Consider the following 16930-nt stretch of genomic DNA (forward strand, 5'->3'; position numbering starts at 1 on the left):
CTATAATAACATTTCACTAGTAAGTCAACATTTCTAATTACTCATTCAGTTCCCTCATACCTTTCATTGATGAAAATGGTTGATGATGTGGTGAATTAGTTTGATAATAATTATTATAATTATTATTTGCTGCAGCCCCAAGGCTGAAGGCAAAGAGACAAGAGAGCACTTCATCCAATATAGCAGATTCCAGCTACTCCATGTCAGTACAGATGTATATAGGCAGTTTACATTAGGGAGAAACAAAGGCAGTTTTGAGCATCTCAATCCTTGTGGATATACTGTACCTGTAATTCAATAAGGTGATGTTTGTGGGAGCCCCCTCTATCTATCCCATTCTGAATCCTTACAATATCCTTTATAACACTCAAGCTACTATTCTGGAAAATATATATATAAATGTAACCAGGCAAACCCATGTTTCCACTGAATAAGTGAGGTTTCGTTTAAATGGGCCTCTTCTATCAGTGACATCCTCAATAGCTGCCATTGCAGTGCTCAATATATTTGCTCAAAGGTCTTTCGGCACTGGTACAGTATATGTGAAGCCTCTATATTCCAAGATAGTAACATGCAGAAAGCCTACAATTTTCATAAGGCACTGAGGTATCAAAAGGAGGGCACCATATAATGTAATAAGAGGCAGTTGGTTCTCGCTGGGGCCAGAGTGTCATGCAAAATCATGTGTTCCTTTCCATGTTAGAAATTGTTTGTGATTGAAAAGACTACAAATCTCATAAAGCATTCCGAGGTCCCTGGTTATACGAGTGCAGAAGAGCAGGCAGAAAGCTTTTATTGATGCAGTAATCATATCCTTCAAAATGCTGTCATTCCTGTAATCTGTTATTATTGTGTAAAAAGACTACAAACCCACAATGCACAATAAGATGCTGGAGGGCTAGAATAGGTAACTATGTGAGAAGGTACAGGCTTCTACAGGGGATGCAATAAACATCAGTAATCAATAAACATGCAAAATGTAATCAGTTTTTATTCTGCACTTGTAATTGTTCCTTTGTGCACAGTTAATAAAGGTATGGGATCCATTATCCAGAAAGCTCTGAATTAGGGGAAGGCCATCTCCCATTCCATTTTATGCATATAATTAAAAAGTTCTAATAAAACAGGACAGCTGTAGCTTGCACTTGAGCTAAACTAAAATAATTTTTCCTTATTGGAGGCCAAACAATCCTATTGGGTTTATTTCATGTTTAAATTATTTTTCAGTAGACTTTAGGTTTAAAGATCTAAATCCCTTATTGGGAAAATCCCAGGTCCCATGCATTCTGGATAATAGGTCACCTACCTGTATATGTTTTGCAAACAATAATGACTCATCAATGAACCCCAAAAAAAAATCTACATTTTGTTGTTTGTGCCAGTGCACAGTGTATGTTACATAAAGTGAGAAATTAGTTAGTATGACACCACCTTCAAGCAGGTCTTTAAAAAATGCACAACGCAGAATTAAAAATTCACATAATAATGTAATAAACTGTCTAATGAACAGTATCCCATTGCACAATGCTGCAGCTTTCCTTGTACAATGGAGACATGGGTAATAAATCATAAGACAAAAATATATGAGGAGCTGTTCCTAGGCATCCTTAGTGTTCTCATGTGTTTATGTGATATTTTAGTTTTTCAGGTAGCAATGTACTTCACAGTATACAAATTTGCCACACATGGAGGTACTCTGCTTGCATTTTGGCACAGACCAAGTGGTGGTTCACCTTTAAGTTAACTTTTAGAATGCCATAGAATGTCTTACTCTCAGCAACTTTTCAATTGGCCTTTATTTTTTATTTTTTTAATTAGTTGTCTTCTACTTCTAAATCTTTCCAGCTTTCAAATAGGGATCAATGCCCCCATTTAAAAAACAAATGCACTATATTGTTATTATTACTTTTTATTACTCATCTCTCTATTCATGCCCTCTCCTATTTATATTCCTGTCTCCTATTTAAATCAATGCATGGTTGCTAGGGCATTGTAACCCCTAGCAACCAAACTGCTGAAATTGCAAACTGGAGAGCTGCTGAATAAAAAGCTAATTAACTAAAAAAATAAAACCAATTGCAATTTGTCTCAGGATATCACTCTCTGCATCATAATACATCAACAGTAATGTAAAGGTGAACAACTCCTTTAAATAAATAGTAATTGTTAAATGTAGTCATCTTGGCTCAGTTATTATATTATGTATTGAAGTCATGACTAATGAACAATAATTCATTTTAACACCTGGAAACTCTGATTTCAGTCAATATCCTTCCTACCAGATTCCCACCTGAGAAGCAGCCAATATAGTTAGTTAGGGAAAACTGTAAAGTATAAAGGCCGGAGTGTCTGCATGTGTAACATAATAGCCAGAACACTACTTCCTGCTTTGCAGCTCTCTTGGTTTCCTTTGATTGGTTACCAGGCAGTAACCAATCAGTGACTTGAGGGGGCCACATGGGTCATATCTGTTGCTTTTGAATCAGAGCTGAATGATGAGGATCATTTGCAAACTCACTGAACAGTTATATCCCATGTGCCCCCCCCCTTCAAGTCGCTGTCTAATCAGAGTTCGAGAGCTGAAAAGTAGTGTTCTGGCTATATAAAGACGACCTGTCACCCTAAGAAATAATTAACATTTTATTGTGCTTCAGGCAAAATAAAGTTTACTTACACTATACAGAATATTTAAATATGATATAACATATTAAATATTATATTTAAATATTGTTTCCATTCTTATTTTTAAATCCAAAATCACAACAAGCTGGCAGCAGCCATTTTGTGGAAAATATTATCAAGACAACATCCCAAATAATCTGTATGCATCAGAAAAGGGGAACTGATACACATGCCTGTTCACAGGCTACAAAATTATAGACCTCGAGGAGGGAGGGGAAATGTGAGGAGTGCAGTGATATTTAGGAAGTGCAGAATGGAAAGTGAAAGTTATTTCCAACACCCGACCCGGAAATCGGCAGTGCTTGTGGGGAGAGCAGAAGAAGCACTCAACCTGGACCCGTCTTCGACCCAAAGATTTTGTGCAGGAGCCAGCCCGACCCCACCGACCCACAGGTAAATACGCAGGTCCCATGGGTTTTTGGGGAGGAGCCCACATCGCTAGTGGGAATGGCAAAATATGATTGGCAGCTGTCTATTTCCTCTATATTAAAGCCAATGGACAGATGAGTCCTTTTGTCTCCTGTGGTAAAGTAAGGCTTATATATTATCCAACTGCCAACACAAAATTGCTGTGGGAAAGGCCGTCTGAAGTTGTAATTCCACAAAAATACATCAGCAAGCATTCTTGTGAGATAACATGGCTTGACTGTCACCCCAAATGATTTCAGTGGACACCACTGGCTAGGTATTTCAGATGTTTTGTCACCAGTTCTTTAAAGTGGGAAACAACACAACTAGCAAGGGGTGAAAATGTTTTGACAGGTTTTGCTTCAGAAAAATGCCCACAAGTGCTGAAAAAGACAAGTGAAAAAAAAAACGCCCATTGACTTTAATGTGTTTCGCAAATTTTCAGTTTTGCTAATTTTTCGGTGAAACAATGGGACAGATTCGCCCATCACTAAATACAGTATGTCTGTCATAGACCTAAGGTGCCTCTGCAAATGAAACATGGAAAAACACAGCAGAGTTGATAGCAAACTTACTGCAACAAACTGAAATTTCTGCTTAAGGGCCTTCACACTTCTGTATTGTCTGATTCCGGTACAATATCATAAAAGTTATGAGAGATCATTCTTACCATGAGGCAGGGCCATTTTTACCATCTGTATTGACCATTATTTGTTTGTAATGTACCGTAATGTGTATGTGGAATATGCTGATGCCTAAAATCTATGGGGCAAATTAAATAAAGGGCGAAGTGACTAACACAGGCGAAACTTCGCCACCATTACGTCTTTCAGGCACTTCGCCAATTTACTAACGAGCGCAGGCATAACTTGGCTAGCAAAAGAGACAGACCTTAGCGATCATTCACACTCTACTATCGCCAGGACAATTTTCGCTTTGGCGAATAAACGTTACTCCACAAATTCACTAAGATGCAGATTTTACTGAACGTTACCTCTTTCGCCACACTTGCCTTTGCCAGCTCAGACCAGACGAAGTGCATTGGAGTGCGGAGTGCATATATCTTCCTCAACTTTTAGTGGAAACATTTTGTAAGTCCCAAAAAACGCTGATGTCTTTTCCTTTTTTCAGAGTGATAGCCTGCAAAAGTCCGTAAAAAATGTTTTGGGTAACCGGGTTCCCCCCATACATTTTCTAACATATGGAACATAAACTATACAGTGGGCTCATGTTTAGGGCATTATGAGAACTCTGTTTTCTTTATTAAGGTTCCCTGGGCTTGTGTAATGTATTTGCTGCAATATATACGTCCATGCAACTTTTTCATTTCCCGCCATATGCAAATTAGCCGTAGCGCATCTTCGGTTTCATTGCCGAAGTAACGCTAGTGAAACTTCGCTAGCGTTTGGCACCCTGGACGAGACTTTGCATTTTAGTAAATTAGCTTTGTCCTAGCGAATTTACCCCCGCCCAAGTGCTGCAATGGCTGCGAAGCCATTGCCCCTATGTGTTTTAATAATAATAATAATAATAATACAGTAGTAATAATAAAAATATAATTCTAGTAGAGACTGGCAACCTGTGACTCTTATACATCCTTGACACCGTGTGAACTGTATTTCAGCAATCCTGTAAACCACCTGATGTTAATGGGTTAATTTAGCTCAGTCCCATCTAAACAGCAGAAAGATTAAATCTCAGCAATTGTTTCCTTCATTCCACTATAGTCCTGTGGGTGGCAGAAGCACAACTAGGTTGCATTACAATAACACAGCACTGAGCCTTTTCCAACAGGAACCCACAGCATTTACAGTTACAACAATTTCTTAACCAAGTCGTTACAAGGCATGTGTTTTTGACTGTCTAACACCTATATTCTGCAGTCAGAACTGATCAATGTGGAAATGTTGCATAAGACTCGATGCCGGCTCTGCACACATTTACCAACTAAGATGTAGATTTATCAAAGAGAGAAATTTGAGATCACCACAGTCCACAGAGTAACATACCGCCTCTCTCCATTCATTTCTATGGGGTTTTTGAAGGCGTATTTATCAAATGGAGAACTTTCACTATCACCTGTTGATAAATACGCCTTTAAAATCCCATAGAAATGAATGGAGAATGGAGAGGACTGTGGAGATCTCTAACTTCACTCTTTGATAAATCTATCCCTATGTGCTTTAGTAAGGTTATGCAACTATTAAATGAGATGTTTATAGATATTGCAGTGAATATTAATGGGGACAGTGTTGGACTGGCCCATCCGGATACCAGGAAAACTCTCGGTGGACCCAGGTATCAGTGCTGCTAAACTTTTGGCCTATTTCATGGCCATTCCCTATTTCTATGAGAACAAAGAGGCTAAATAGATGGAATAATTGATTATAGTATAAAGAGAGTAGACTAGGAGAATAGAGGTTGATTGAGGCGATAAAAGATATTAGTACTGAGAGTGGGCCCCTGGTCTAAGGTTTTATGGTGGGCCCCTGGTCTAAGGTTTTTGGGTGGGCCTCTGGTGTCCCAGTCCGACACTGAATGGGGATATGAGCAGGGGCGTAACTACAGAGGAAGCAGACCCTGCTGCTGTAGGGAGGCCCAGGAGGTATTGGGGCCCCATGAGACCCCAATTCTTTGCCAATTTCAATAAATATTGGTAAAACAGGTCAACCTCTAGACATTTTGGGGGCCTGAACAATTATTTGCTGTGGGGCCCCATAATATTTAGTTACGCCGCTGGATATGAGAGAGATTCCCAGAGCAAATGAAGCTGAGTCTGGGTATTTAATAATTTCCCCTTTATATATCCTACCTAGGCAGGGGCGGATTAATGAATAGCCTGTTACCTAGGGGTCCAGTGTGATCTAACCCTTCTATCTTATTTTTTGTATCCCTAGGTCATAATTATTATTCCATATTTATATTCTCCCTCCATGTAAATAATCGACTGCAGCCAGGTCTCACTCACACCAATTAGCTCCCTTAGATCTTATCTGCTTTTTTTATTGTATCAATGCCCAGAGATTCGGGTTTTTCTTTGTCTAATAAAATCAGTGTCACATTCAATAGGTGCGTCAGTCGCAGTAGTCACTTGCAATGGCATCCTAGTTATTTCCCATGTATTTTAGCTGAAAAAACAGATCACAACGCTGTTTCCTGTAACTACAAATGAGGTTTCCTAAAAAAAAATCTCCGGCAGCTGCATTCAGAGCGAATCAATGGCGTGACGCAATAGTCAGACGCATCGCAAACTACCGACAGATAGAAAGCTGTATGTGCGACTCTACTGGAGAGAAGACGTCGCTGCTAAGTGGGCTACTGAATCCAGTGAACTGTCAGCAGAGTCTGAACTTGTCCAGTTCCATATGCGGAGCGGCTGGGCGGATCGTCGCGACGGGGAACGTTCCAATTAGAGCTGCGATTTGGGCTGAGGGGAGTTGTCTCGCTTGTGATGCAGCGATGAAGGAGGAGAAAGCGTGAGCGGCTTGGGGCTGCGTTTTTTTCTCTTCCAAGAGCGATAAACAAGAGGAGAAAGGAGAAAAGTAAGAAGAAGAAGGAGCGTGACAGGCAGGGCGCAGGGAGTGAGCTTCACAGCGATTTTATCTGACCTGTTGCCTCTTTTATTTGACCATGCCTTTATTATCCTTGCCTGCCCTGGCTCGTACACAAGGATAATAACACCGGGAGGAATTCTTTCCACTTCCAATTGAAAGAGGAGGAAGGAGGGAAAGAACTTTGATCGCAGGATAGAGAGAGCGAGAGACGCGTCGGAGCGCTGGATATCGCTGGAAACTGTCGCATAACTCGGTTACAGTGAAACTTTTCCCTGTATATCTTGTAAATGGCAGCGATCGAGGGCTGTGAGTGTGTCATGAACACAATCATGCTGCTGCTGGGCTATTTCCCAGTCTAGAACGACTGTCGCATCCCCTACTGGATGTCCGCTTTGGATTTGGGATGAACATCTGATTTCAGGGGAAACTTTGTGTCACATATTTCAGCTGCAGGTATTTGTGCATTCCTTTGGAATATAAACAAGGGGGAGGCTGCCGATCTCTTCTGTTTCTGGTTAATCTGCCCATCGGGGGAGGAAGGATGTACCTGCCGGGGAAGTTACTGCGTCTGTGGCTTCTGCTTCTTGTGGTTTTGACGCTGCTGCCAGCGTCCGGCTGGGCTTTGGTCTGTTTACCCTGCGACGAATCCAAATGCGAGGAACCCAAGAATTGCCCGGGGAGTATAGTGCAGGGCATCTGCGGCTGCTGCTTCATGTGCGCCAGGCAGAAGAACGAGAGCTGCGGAGGAGTCTATGGGCTACACGGAGCCTGCGACAGGGGTCTGCGCTGTGTCATCCGACCCCCGCTTAATGGCGACTCCATTACAGAATATGAAGTGGGGGTTTGCGAAGGTATGGCACTTGCCCTGGCATCATCGCCCTCTTCACTGCTGGCAAAGCCCCATGTTGTTGCATCGAAAGGGTTAACCCATGCGACAACCTGCGAGTTGCCACTGCAGACAGAATGCATAATTAACTATATCTCATTTTTATTTTTTATTCCACTAACTGCAGGTGGCAGAAGATTTATAGCTTTGCCTGGCCTCTGCTCTCCTACAGATGTGGGGATGCAAGAGCCTGTCACATCATTAAATCATACTTTAATATCTAGCAGCATTTAAGTAGCAGCACTTGAGTCTAGCAGAAGTTGTTTTACTTGGTGACAAGGGGGGGAATCTGTTTTACCTGCGACTTTTCAGCAATGTGTTGGAGGGGTTGTTCGCTGTGCGAACGAGTCTAGGATTTCCATTATGAATCTTGATTAAATGGGTTTCTATGTGGCTGTTCACACTGGTGTTGGCGATTGAGAACAAAATCAAAGTCTTTCTGTGATCAGAGATCATATCCCCAGCCGTTTTTGGATTGTATTGAAATACAATATAAATGGCCACAGAACTTTTATTAGAGTTCAGTTATGTGTTTCAGATAAAGTTACTTGCCTGAACAGGTTTCTCCACGTGACAGGGTAGAAGGCCTGATAAAACTGCCAAAAAAACGCTGTGAAAAGTAGAGTGATTCCTCTGCTGTTTAGCACTGCCTGTAAATAAATACTAAGGCATAGGGCTCACTCACATCCAGTGTTTTAATTGGCTATTCAGAAAGGGTTATTTATTGTACCATTATTTAAAACGATGTAGCACATTGTCTGTATGACTGTATACGTATATGCAGGTATGGAATCCATTATCCGGAAACCTGTTATCCAGAAAGCAACAAATTACTGAAAGGCCATCGCTTATAGACTCAATTTTATCCAAATAATCCAAAGTTTTAGAAATGATTTCCTTTTTCTCTGTAATAATAAAACAGTACCTTGTACTTCATCCCAACTAAGATATAATTAATCCTTATTGGAAGCAAAACCAGCCTATTGGGTTTATTTAATGTTTATGTGATTTTCTACTAGATTTAAGGTATGAAGAGCCAAACTACAGAAACCAGGTTCTGAGCATTCTGGATAACAGGTCCCATACCTGTAGTTATATTTGGATAAAGTACATGGTTGAGCATAGCAATTAGTTAAAACAGGACTGTCCAACTGGCGGCCCGTGATCCCCCCTTATGTGGCCCTCCACATCAAAGTCTGCCTGCTGTGTCTGTTTACCATGTGTAAGATTTAAAAGGTACCAGTACAGAGATTAACTGGCCCCTGCATAGTTTAAACCTCAAATTCACACTGTAATCCCCTGTATTGTTCACACATATAATCCCCCTGCATTGTTCACACTTGTGACACCTCTATTGTTCACACCCCTAAAGCCCTGTACTGTTCATACCTGAGACCCAGACTGAAACTGCCCACATTGTTCACCTGTTCACACTTTATACAAAATGCTAATGGGGCACCAGCACTGTGTCACTGTATGTACTACATATTAGACTGGTCCTGATTCCTCTCTCCTGCTCTGTTCTGTCTTCCCTATGCTCCCTGTGTGTGTCATACTTTGCCTGCTCTTTGCATCCGGTGTTTGCCATACTCTGCCTGACCTATGATCCCAATGGAACATAAGCCTGGTATTTGTTCTGGAGGTGTGTTAGCATTTGAAAATTATTGTTAGGGGCCCCTAAGGTGTTTAATCATATGCTGGGGTACTGTTTTATACACAGGGGAGGAGGAGGCATATGGATTTAAGGGTATGTCTTAATAGGACTTAACTTTGTTCACATATGAGTGGCATCCCTGCCGGTGCCAGACCAAGGTAGTTTGGCACCCTGCTTCAATCAGCGCCCCCTGTCCTGCATTACCATTTCCCTCCTTACCATGATGGTTTTTAAATAACGAAAGCAAAAAAATGTACAACACTTTTTCATTTATATTACTGCCCCCTGTACCTGTACCAGCAAGCCTCCATAATACAGCCCCCCCTGTACTTGTGCCAGCAGCCATCCATCATATTGCCCCCAATCTTTACCTGTGCCAGCAGCAGCCAAAAATCTGATCACATCATATTGCCCCCAAGTATTTATGTACCTGTGCCAGCGCCCAGCCCAGCAGCAACAGCAAACATATGGCCCCCTGCCCAAATCTGTATCTGGAAGCTTCACACTTTCACAGTAATAGAAAGAATTTCTTCAGTTCAGTGCAATTGTGCAAGGCTGAGAGCAGCAAGAGCCACACCAAGTAGGCCGCCAGCTCTCTGCCTCTCTCTGCCACCCAACCGCATCAGTGACGTCATTGACGCGTATACGCACATCACGTTGCATTGCCGCACCGCACAGAAGGAGCTGTACTTGTTGGCAAGAGGGAGAAGTAAAGGAGGGGGATTCCACCTGACTGAGTGACCATGATTACTGAAACATATTATTAAATAAACGCTTGAAAAAAAAACACCATAAAAAGTGCACCCCTTAATGATGGTGTCCTAGACAGCCGCCTACTCTGCCTACCGCTAGTTCCAGCCCTGAACCCTGCAGTGAACACCAACCATCTGTTTTTTTGGTGTGCTATTAATGTGGACATGGTCTTGCGGTAACATGGGTGTGGTTTAAAGTGGGTGTGGTCTAAAAACAGGGAGTGGCTAACATTGGCTTCCATTATCGGCCCTCCATCATGTAGATTAGAAAAATTCCGTCCCTCTGTACCATATAAATTGGACAGCACTGAGTTAAGATAAAGAGAAAGATGTGCATCTAATTTATCCCAGACAGGGTTTTAATTCATGCCCAGTGTTACTGACTTGTTCCAACTCAAATAAATCTGTAATACAGGTATCTGAAATGCTTGGGATTTGGGGTTTTCTAGATTAAGGGTCTTTCCCTTGTTTTGTTGCTTTCTGTATAAAGGACACACATACGGTATATAGGTCTGTGCTTGGTATGGTATTTGAAAATAAGGTCTGTTTTAAATTATCCATCACAGTTGCAGTACCATTCATTAATAAACTTGGTAGTAAAATGCACCTCCAATTCAATGGATTGGTTTAGGTCAGGGGCACATGGGCAGATTCAGGGAGATTTAGTTGCCTGGCGACTAATCGCCTCTTCTTCGAGGAGACAATCTCCCCAAACTGCCTTTCGCCTGCTATAATGAGACAACGCCAGCGCAATGACACTTGTGGAGCTTCGATTTCTAAAGTCGGCCGAAGTTGCCTCACAAGGAAACTTCGGGCGACTTTGGAAATCATTGAAGCGCCGCGAGTGAATTGCCGCAGTCAATTTTTTCATTTTAGCAGGGGGAAGGCAGTTTGGGGAGATTGACGCCCCAAAGAAGAGGCGATTAGTCGCCAGGCGACTAAATCTCCTCGAATCTGCCTGTGTGCCCCTGCCCTTATATGTACAGAGGAGTACAGGGAATAGAAAGGGACAAACTATTGTCTTGCATGGCAGGAAAGTCACATCAAATGTTTCCTCTAACTACCTCTCTGTAAAAAAAATTACTTTGTGTGCACATTTGTAACTTGTGTGTGCAGTTTTTAAAAACTGTGTGCTCAGGTCAGAATACAGTAAATACAACATTTCACGTTTTCACACAAAATTCTTTGTGTTAACCAATGTTAACTTTGGAACAGGTATGGGACCTGTTATTCAGAATGCTTGGGACCTGGGGTTTTTCGGGTAATGGATTTTCCATAATTTGGATTATATACTAGAAACTCATGTATAAATAATTATATCTTTGTTTTTAAAGTACAAGGTACTGTGTTATTTTTACAGGGAAAAAGGAAATCATTTTTAAAGATTTGGATTATTTGGATAAATGGGTCTATGAGAGATGGCCTTTCCATAATTCAGAGCTTTCTGCATAACAGGTTTCCAGATAACGGATCCCATACCCATACTTGATTGAAATTGCCCAGGAGAATATACAGCACATTGCCGTTTATCCTGTGACATAGTGCTGGGGGGATTTTCAGTTATTGAAGGGCCATATAAATCATTTACTTGGGAAATTCTATGGCCCTATTAGATCCAAGCAGAGAGAGAACTTGTGGTCAGTGAAAGGGTAGAAGTATTTACAGGCTGAAGTGAATCCCTAAAGGGTATGTGTGAGCATTTGCCAAAGTCGTTCCAGACAGTGACATAGATACAGCGCGTTACAAAGAGGATTAGGATCACTTTCCGGTAGTTTAGGTTAGCAGAGCAATAACACGTTCAATGAGCGGGGGCAGTTGCAATGTATTGAAGTTTCCTAGAATCAGTCTGTGTGATCTTGTTCTGTGATGACTGGCTGAGCCGGGATCCCGTGACTCTCAATTAGCTTGTCTTGCGTAGACAATTCATCTGAGAACACACAGATCCTATTGCATACACTTTATCTATATCATCCTTTCTCCCAGAGGCTTCCCTGCCTCGGTCTATAGTTTTTTATGTATGAAATGATAGTAAGCCTTTTGACAAACGATGTAGCGTGGCAGGAATCCGACTCTGTATAAACATTGTAGCAGCTCTGTAATAAAGTGTACATCAGCCTAATGTTTCCTAGCTTTTTCCCTTTCCGTTTCTAAATAGAAACGGCTCAGTAAAATATGCAGAATGTTAACATCTCAGCCAGTTTCCTTTGTGTTGTGTTTGCTCTAGGATGTAGGTGTTTTAGGATTTTCTAATAATACTTAGTGAAACTCATGACATATGGATGCATCCTGACTGCTGTTTGAAGCTCCTCATTCATGCGTACGTGCTTTAGGCTGATCTAATAATAATTATGGCATATGGATCCTTCATGACAAACACATGTAACAAATTGCCCATCACCAGCTAAATGAAAGCTTTTATTGTTTGTAACGAAACAATATCCCTGGTAAACATAATACAGTTTTGGAGTTCTTGTGGTTCTTGTGTTCAGTATGTAGGGAGTGATTTTCTGAGTCAGTTTGCAATTGGTTTACATGTTTTATTTTATGTATTTTTTGAGTTATTTTGCTTTTTATTCAGCAGCTCTAAAGTTTGCAACTTCAGCAATCCGGTTGCTAGGGTCCAAATTACCATAGCAACCATTCATTGCTATATATAAGAGACTGGAATATGAGAGACCCTGAATTGAAAGAAGAGTAAGGGCCCCCATACAGGGGCCGATAAGACTATGATTAATCAATAGATAAGACTTGGTCTGTCGGCAGCTTATTGGCCTGTGTGTTGGGCCATCCGACGCGCACCCCTGATCGATATCTGCCCAAAAGTCGGCAAGATTCCGATGGTGCAGGTTAATGGCCTCCATTCTGATCCGATCGTTGGCCCTAGGGCCCAACGATCGGATCAGCCTGATATGGCCCACTTCAATGTGCCAAAAGCATTGCCAAACGAGCGGATCTCCCTGTGTATGGCCACCTTAATACAGAGCAGCAATTACAATACATTTGTAGCCTTGCAGAGCATTTGTTTTAAGTTGGGGTCAGTGACCCCCATTTGAAAGCTGGAAAGAGTCAGAAGAAGAAGGCAACTAATTAAGAAACTATAAAAAAAGAAAAAATGAAGGCTATATAAAAAGTTGCTTAGAATTCTAAAAGTTAACTTAAAGGTGAACCACCCCTTTAAAGGAACAAAATTTAATGTTTTAAATGAATGACAATATAATGTACTGATGCCCTGTATTGTATTTGCTCCAGAAACACTGCTAGGGTTTATATAAACAAGCTGCTGTGTAGTGGGATACAGAGTAGATAACAGATAAGTTCTGAAGAATCCCATTATATACTACAGAGCTTATCTGTTATCTGCTGTGTATCCTGTGCCTTTTCTCATTTTTTCAGCTTTGAATGGCTGCCCCCATAGCTACACAGCAGCTTTTTTATTTAAACTATAGTAGAGTTTCTGAAGCAAACACACCAGTTTTACCGGTGCAGGACAACAGTACGTTATGTTGTCTTTCCTTTAGAACACTTAAATTTTTTGGTGTTACTGTTCCTTTAATTCTCCATATTATTCATCATTTATTTATATAGGACCAACATATTCTCCAATGAGTTATGATTAACATCAGTCTCTGCCCCAGTGGGGCTTGCAAACTGACCAAACGTTATGGTCAGTTTTATCAGTAACCAGTAAACCAGCCTATAAGTTTATAAAGAACATATAAACAACAGAGGGTACAGCCCTGGCCAAACCAAACCAATGACCCCACTACTTTAAGGCTGGAATGCTAAGCGAGCACTACTGTTCTGGTCGGTACAGTTGGGGTACATTGGGGTTTTTATTCTGAGCAAGGCACTTCATGTGAGACTTTGTGCCTACAATATGAATATTAGATTGTAAGTTCCATAGGTAGGATGAATTCACATATGAATTACTGCTTAACAAGTCAGTACACATTTGTGTTAAATCACTTGCTAAAGTTTAAAGGAAAACAAACTAAGTCAGATGGGTATTGATACCTGTTGCTACTGATCCAGGAAATGGTGGCCATAGACAGAGAGATCTGCTCGCTTGGCGATGTCGCCAAACGAGCGGATCTCTCCCCGATATGCCCACCTTGAGGTGGGCGATATTGGGCTGATCCAATGGTGGGCCCTAGGGCCCAACGATCGGATCATAACAATGGGTAAACGGGCGGTCGGATCACGGGACAGATGCAGTCCACGATCCGGCGCGATTTTTAGTCCTGTCCTATCGGCATCTGCCCGACGTTCGGCCAGGTATTGTTCGAGGAAGCCCATCGGAGGGCCCCATACACGGGCCAATAATAACAACAATATATATCTTACAAAAATGCAGCAAAATGAAAAAAATGTCAGTCTCTTAGAATATTTCTTGCCGACCCCTTTCACAGTCTCTCAACTGTATATGAATCCACAATCGAATATATATATACCCCCAGAGGGGATATGTATAGGAAGCGGTCAGCGCCTGTGGCAACAGAAATAAAAAACAGGCATAGCGCAATATGTTTAAAATATAAAATATCACCCTGTGCGTGCACTAGGATGTTGAATAGGTGTATTTTCCCCTTCTCCTTCGTGAAGCTACTAGTGAGGGTATGAAATGACAATACAGGTGAGAGGAAAAGAGGTAAGTGCTTTCCCTGTATGGATGAGAAAATCTTTCCCAAGGATAAAGTGCCTCCACCTTCTGTACAAAATGCCTACTTACAAACCACTGCCGTGGTATGGTGCATGTAACATGAAAACCCTTCTGGTCACTCCCTCTGAATTCGCTGCTCCTTCCGAGTTCCCAAACAGGAGTAAAAGCGATAATAGTGTAAAACCATTTATTTAAAACTACTAAAAACAATTAAAAAATCACACTCACATTTACCCTCACGGGTTTTTTGCGTATTGAGTCCCAATATACAGTTTTTCTGGGGTTCCCAGAGGCAGTCCTATCAGCTCGCTCCAAAATACTGTCAGCTCACTCCAGGCCCAGCATTAGCAGAATTGAGTCCCAAAGTCCTTTCCAGTTCCTTCCTCTAGTCACTTGATGATATTCCAGTTGCCAATAAGCTGCTGACTCGGTATGCCTGCAGCTTTTATCGGGCCGTGTATGGCCACCTTAAGATGCACACAGATTGATGAGAAATGACTGTATCTCAGAATAGATTAGAACCCTAAAGGAAGGTATATAATATTTGAATCCCTGAAATGTATCTGCTCTGATCTGTCTTAGTGTTATCTCTTGCGGGAGGATCCACTAGGGTTAAACAGAGTGAACGTCAATTGGAGCTTTATGGAAAGACAGTAAATATAACTCGTTCAGGTAGGAACTGCCTGATAGCATCTTCTAGCTGAATTCATATGGAGGCCAGTGCTTCTTGTATCTAAGTAAGTGCAATCTCCAGAGGTTCCACTGACAGATGTTTCATTCTGATTTTCACTGCACTTTTCCAGGATTTCCATTCACTTGATCTTTGAGGCTAAAGGCAATTTCAGTGTGCAGTGGACAGAGAAAGACACATTCTTCATCCACTGCTGAATTTTATTTACTCGCCTGGATTTATAGGAAAAAAAGGGCAGGCCATATTTTCTACTCAGTTCTGTCCAGCACATACGTTTTATTCCCTGATTTCACTGCTTAGCGTCTTCCCTGCATTGATCCTATAACAAGATCTTTATTAGAAGCGTGAAAATGCAGTAGGCCGTTGCGAGGCATCTGATTATACTGCATCTGTCCAATTGCAATTTTGGTTGGTCTTATTAACCTACTTTGTCATCTTTGTAGAACAGTACGATCCATTAGGCTTTGCTTTTATTGCATGACAAAGTGCAGAGATGTGGCATTGATAGCCCATCTGCTACTGTACAGCCCTTGGAGTGCAAACCTTGCCTTCCCCCAGCAATTTAAATGTGTCTGTGAAGCTCTGATGCTCGTCAGACGGAGTATGTTACCTGTCTGTCTGGAGCAGGGCATTATTAATCTGTCTGTCGTGGAGTAAGCCATCGTTAGCCATCGTTAGCTCATCTGCTGCGTACAGTTTAACTACAGCATTGTTAGTAACACAGAAAAGGGTTTGGATGCATTCAATGTGTTATTTGCTTATATATAAGTTACATGTCTGCTTCTTTCATGCCCAATGAGTCTCGAGGGCAAATTTATTAAAGTTCGAATGATAAATTCGAATTTTCAAATGTGTTTTTTTGGTCAAAACACACATTCGAATTTAAAACCACCAACTTGAATTGGAATTCGAATGTGAGATTTATCACACCTCGACCCTGGAAACAGTTCTAATTCAACTATTCTCCACCTAAAGCCTGCCGAGTTTACGTAGAATTCAATGTTTCTTGAACTATTTGAAGATGTTAATAGAAGTGATGAGCCAAATTTTTGCCAAGTTTCGCTTTAAAAGTTACACCCCATAGACTCCAATGGGACAAAAAAAGAAATTAGCCGTTCAAAAATAATTTGACACACAAAAGTCACATTTTTTTTCGCAGGAAAAAAACGATTCAAATTCAATTTAAGTTTTCGGGTCAGAACTATTGGATCAAATTTGTGCATAAATAACATACCAATGAATTGTGAATAAAATCGAATTTATTCGAGTTTTAAAAAATGCACATTACTCCAAAATCGTCGTTTGATAAATAACCCCCTCAGTGTAATTTGCTTGCTTTTTTCAGTATTGGGCTACAACATTCTGTATATTTTCCTTATACTTTCAAGCAGGAACAGCTGTCTATTCTACTCCGTTGAGACATTAACGAAAGTCCTCAAGTGGCATTGCGTCCACAGCAGTATATGCAGAGAAAAGTTTAATAGTATATTTATTCATGTAAATAAATAGGAGTATTCAGCGTGGTTGTGTGTACACAATAAGCTATGGGAAAGTAAACAAAATCTTTTTTTAAACAAAGATCTTCTTGCACAAGACGGGCAAGCCAAATGGTCACCCTTCCTCCATATACAAGCACACAGGGA

At 41.1% G+C, this 16930-nt stretch overlaps 1 protein-coding gene across 1 annotated transcript in view; it reads left to right on the forward strand.

Moving 5' to 3' along the window:
• The first annotated feature begins 6408 nt into the window (after nucleotides 1-6408).
• Nucleotides 6409-16930, forward strand: part of LOC108717831 (cysteine-rich motor neuron 1 protein) — a 537917-nt gene continuing 527395 nt past the window's right edge. The window contains exon 1 of the mRNA XM_018265214.2: nucleotides 6409-7495. Coding sequence (XP_018120703.1) covers nucleotides 7186-7495 — 310 coding nt within the window. The 5' untranslated portion in view covers nucleotides 6409-7185. The remainder of the gene's footprint in view (nucleotides 7496-16930) is intronic.

Source organism: Xenopus laevis, chromosome 5S (genome assembly GCF_017654675.1).
Source record: "Xenopus laevis strain J_2021 chromosome 5S, Xenopus_laevis_v10.1, whole genome shotgun sequence".
Lineage (NCBI taxonomy): Eukaryota > Metazoa > Chordata > Amphibia > Anura > Pipidae > Xenopus > Xenopus laevis.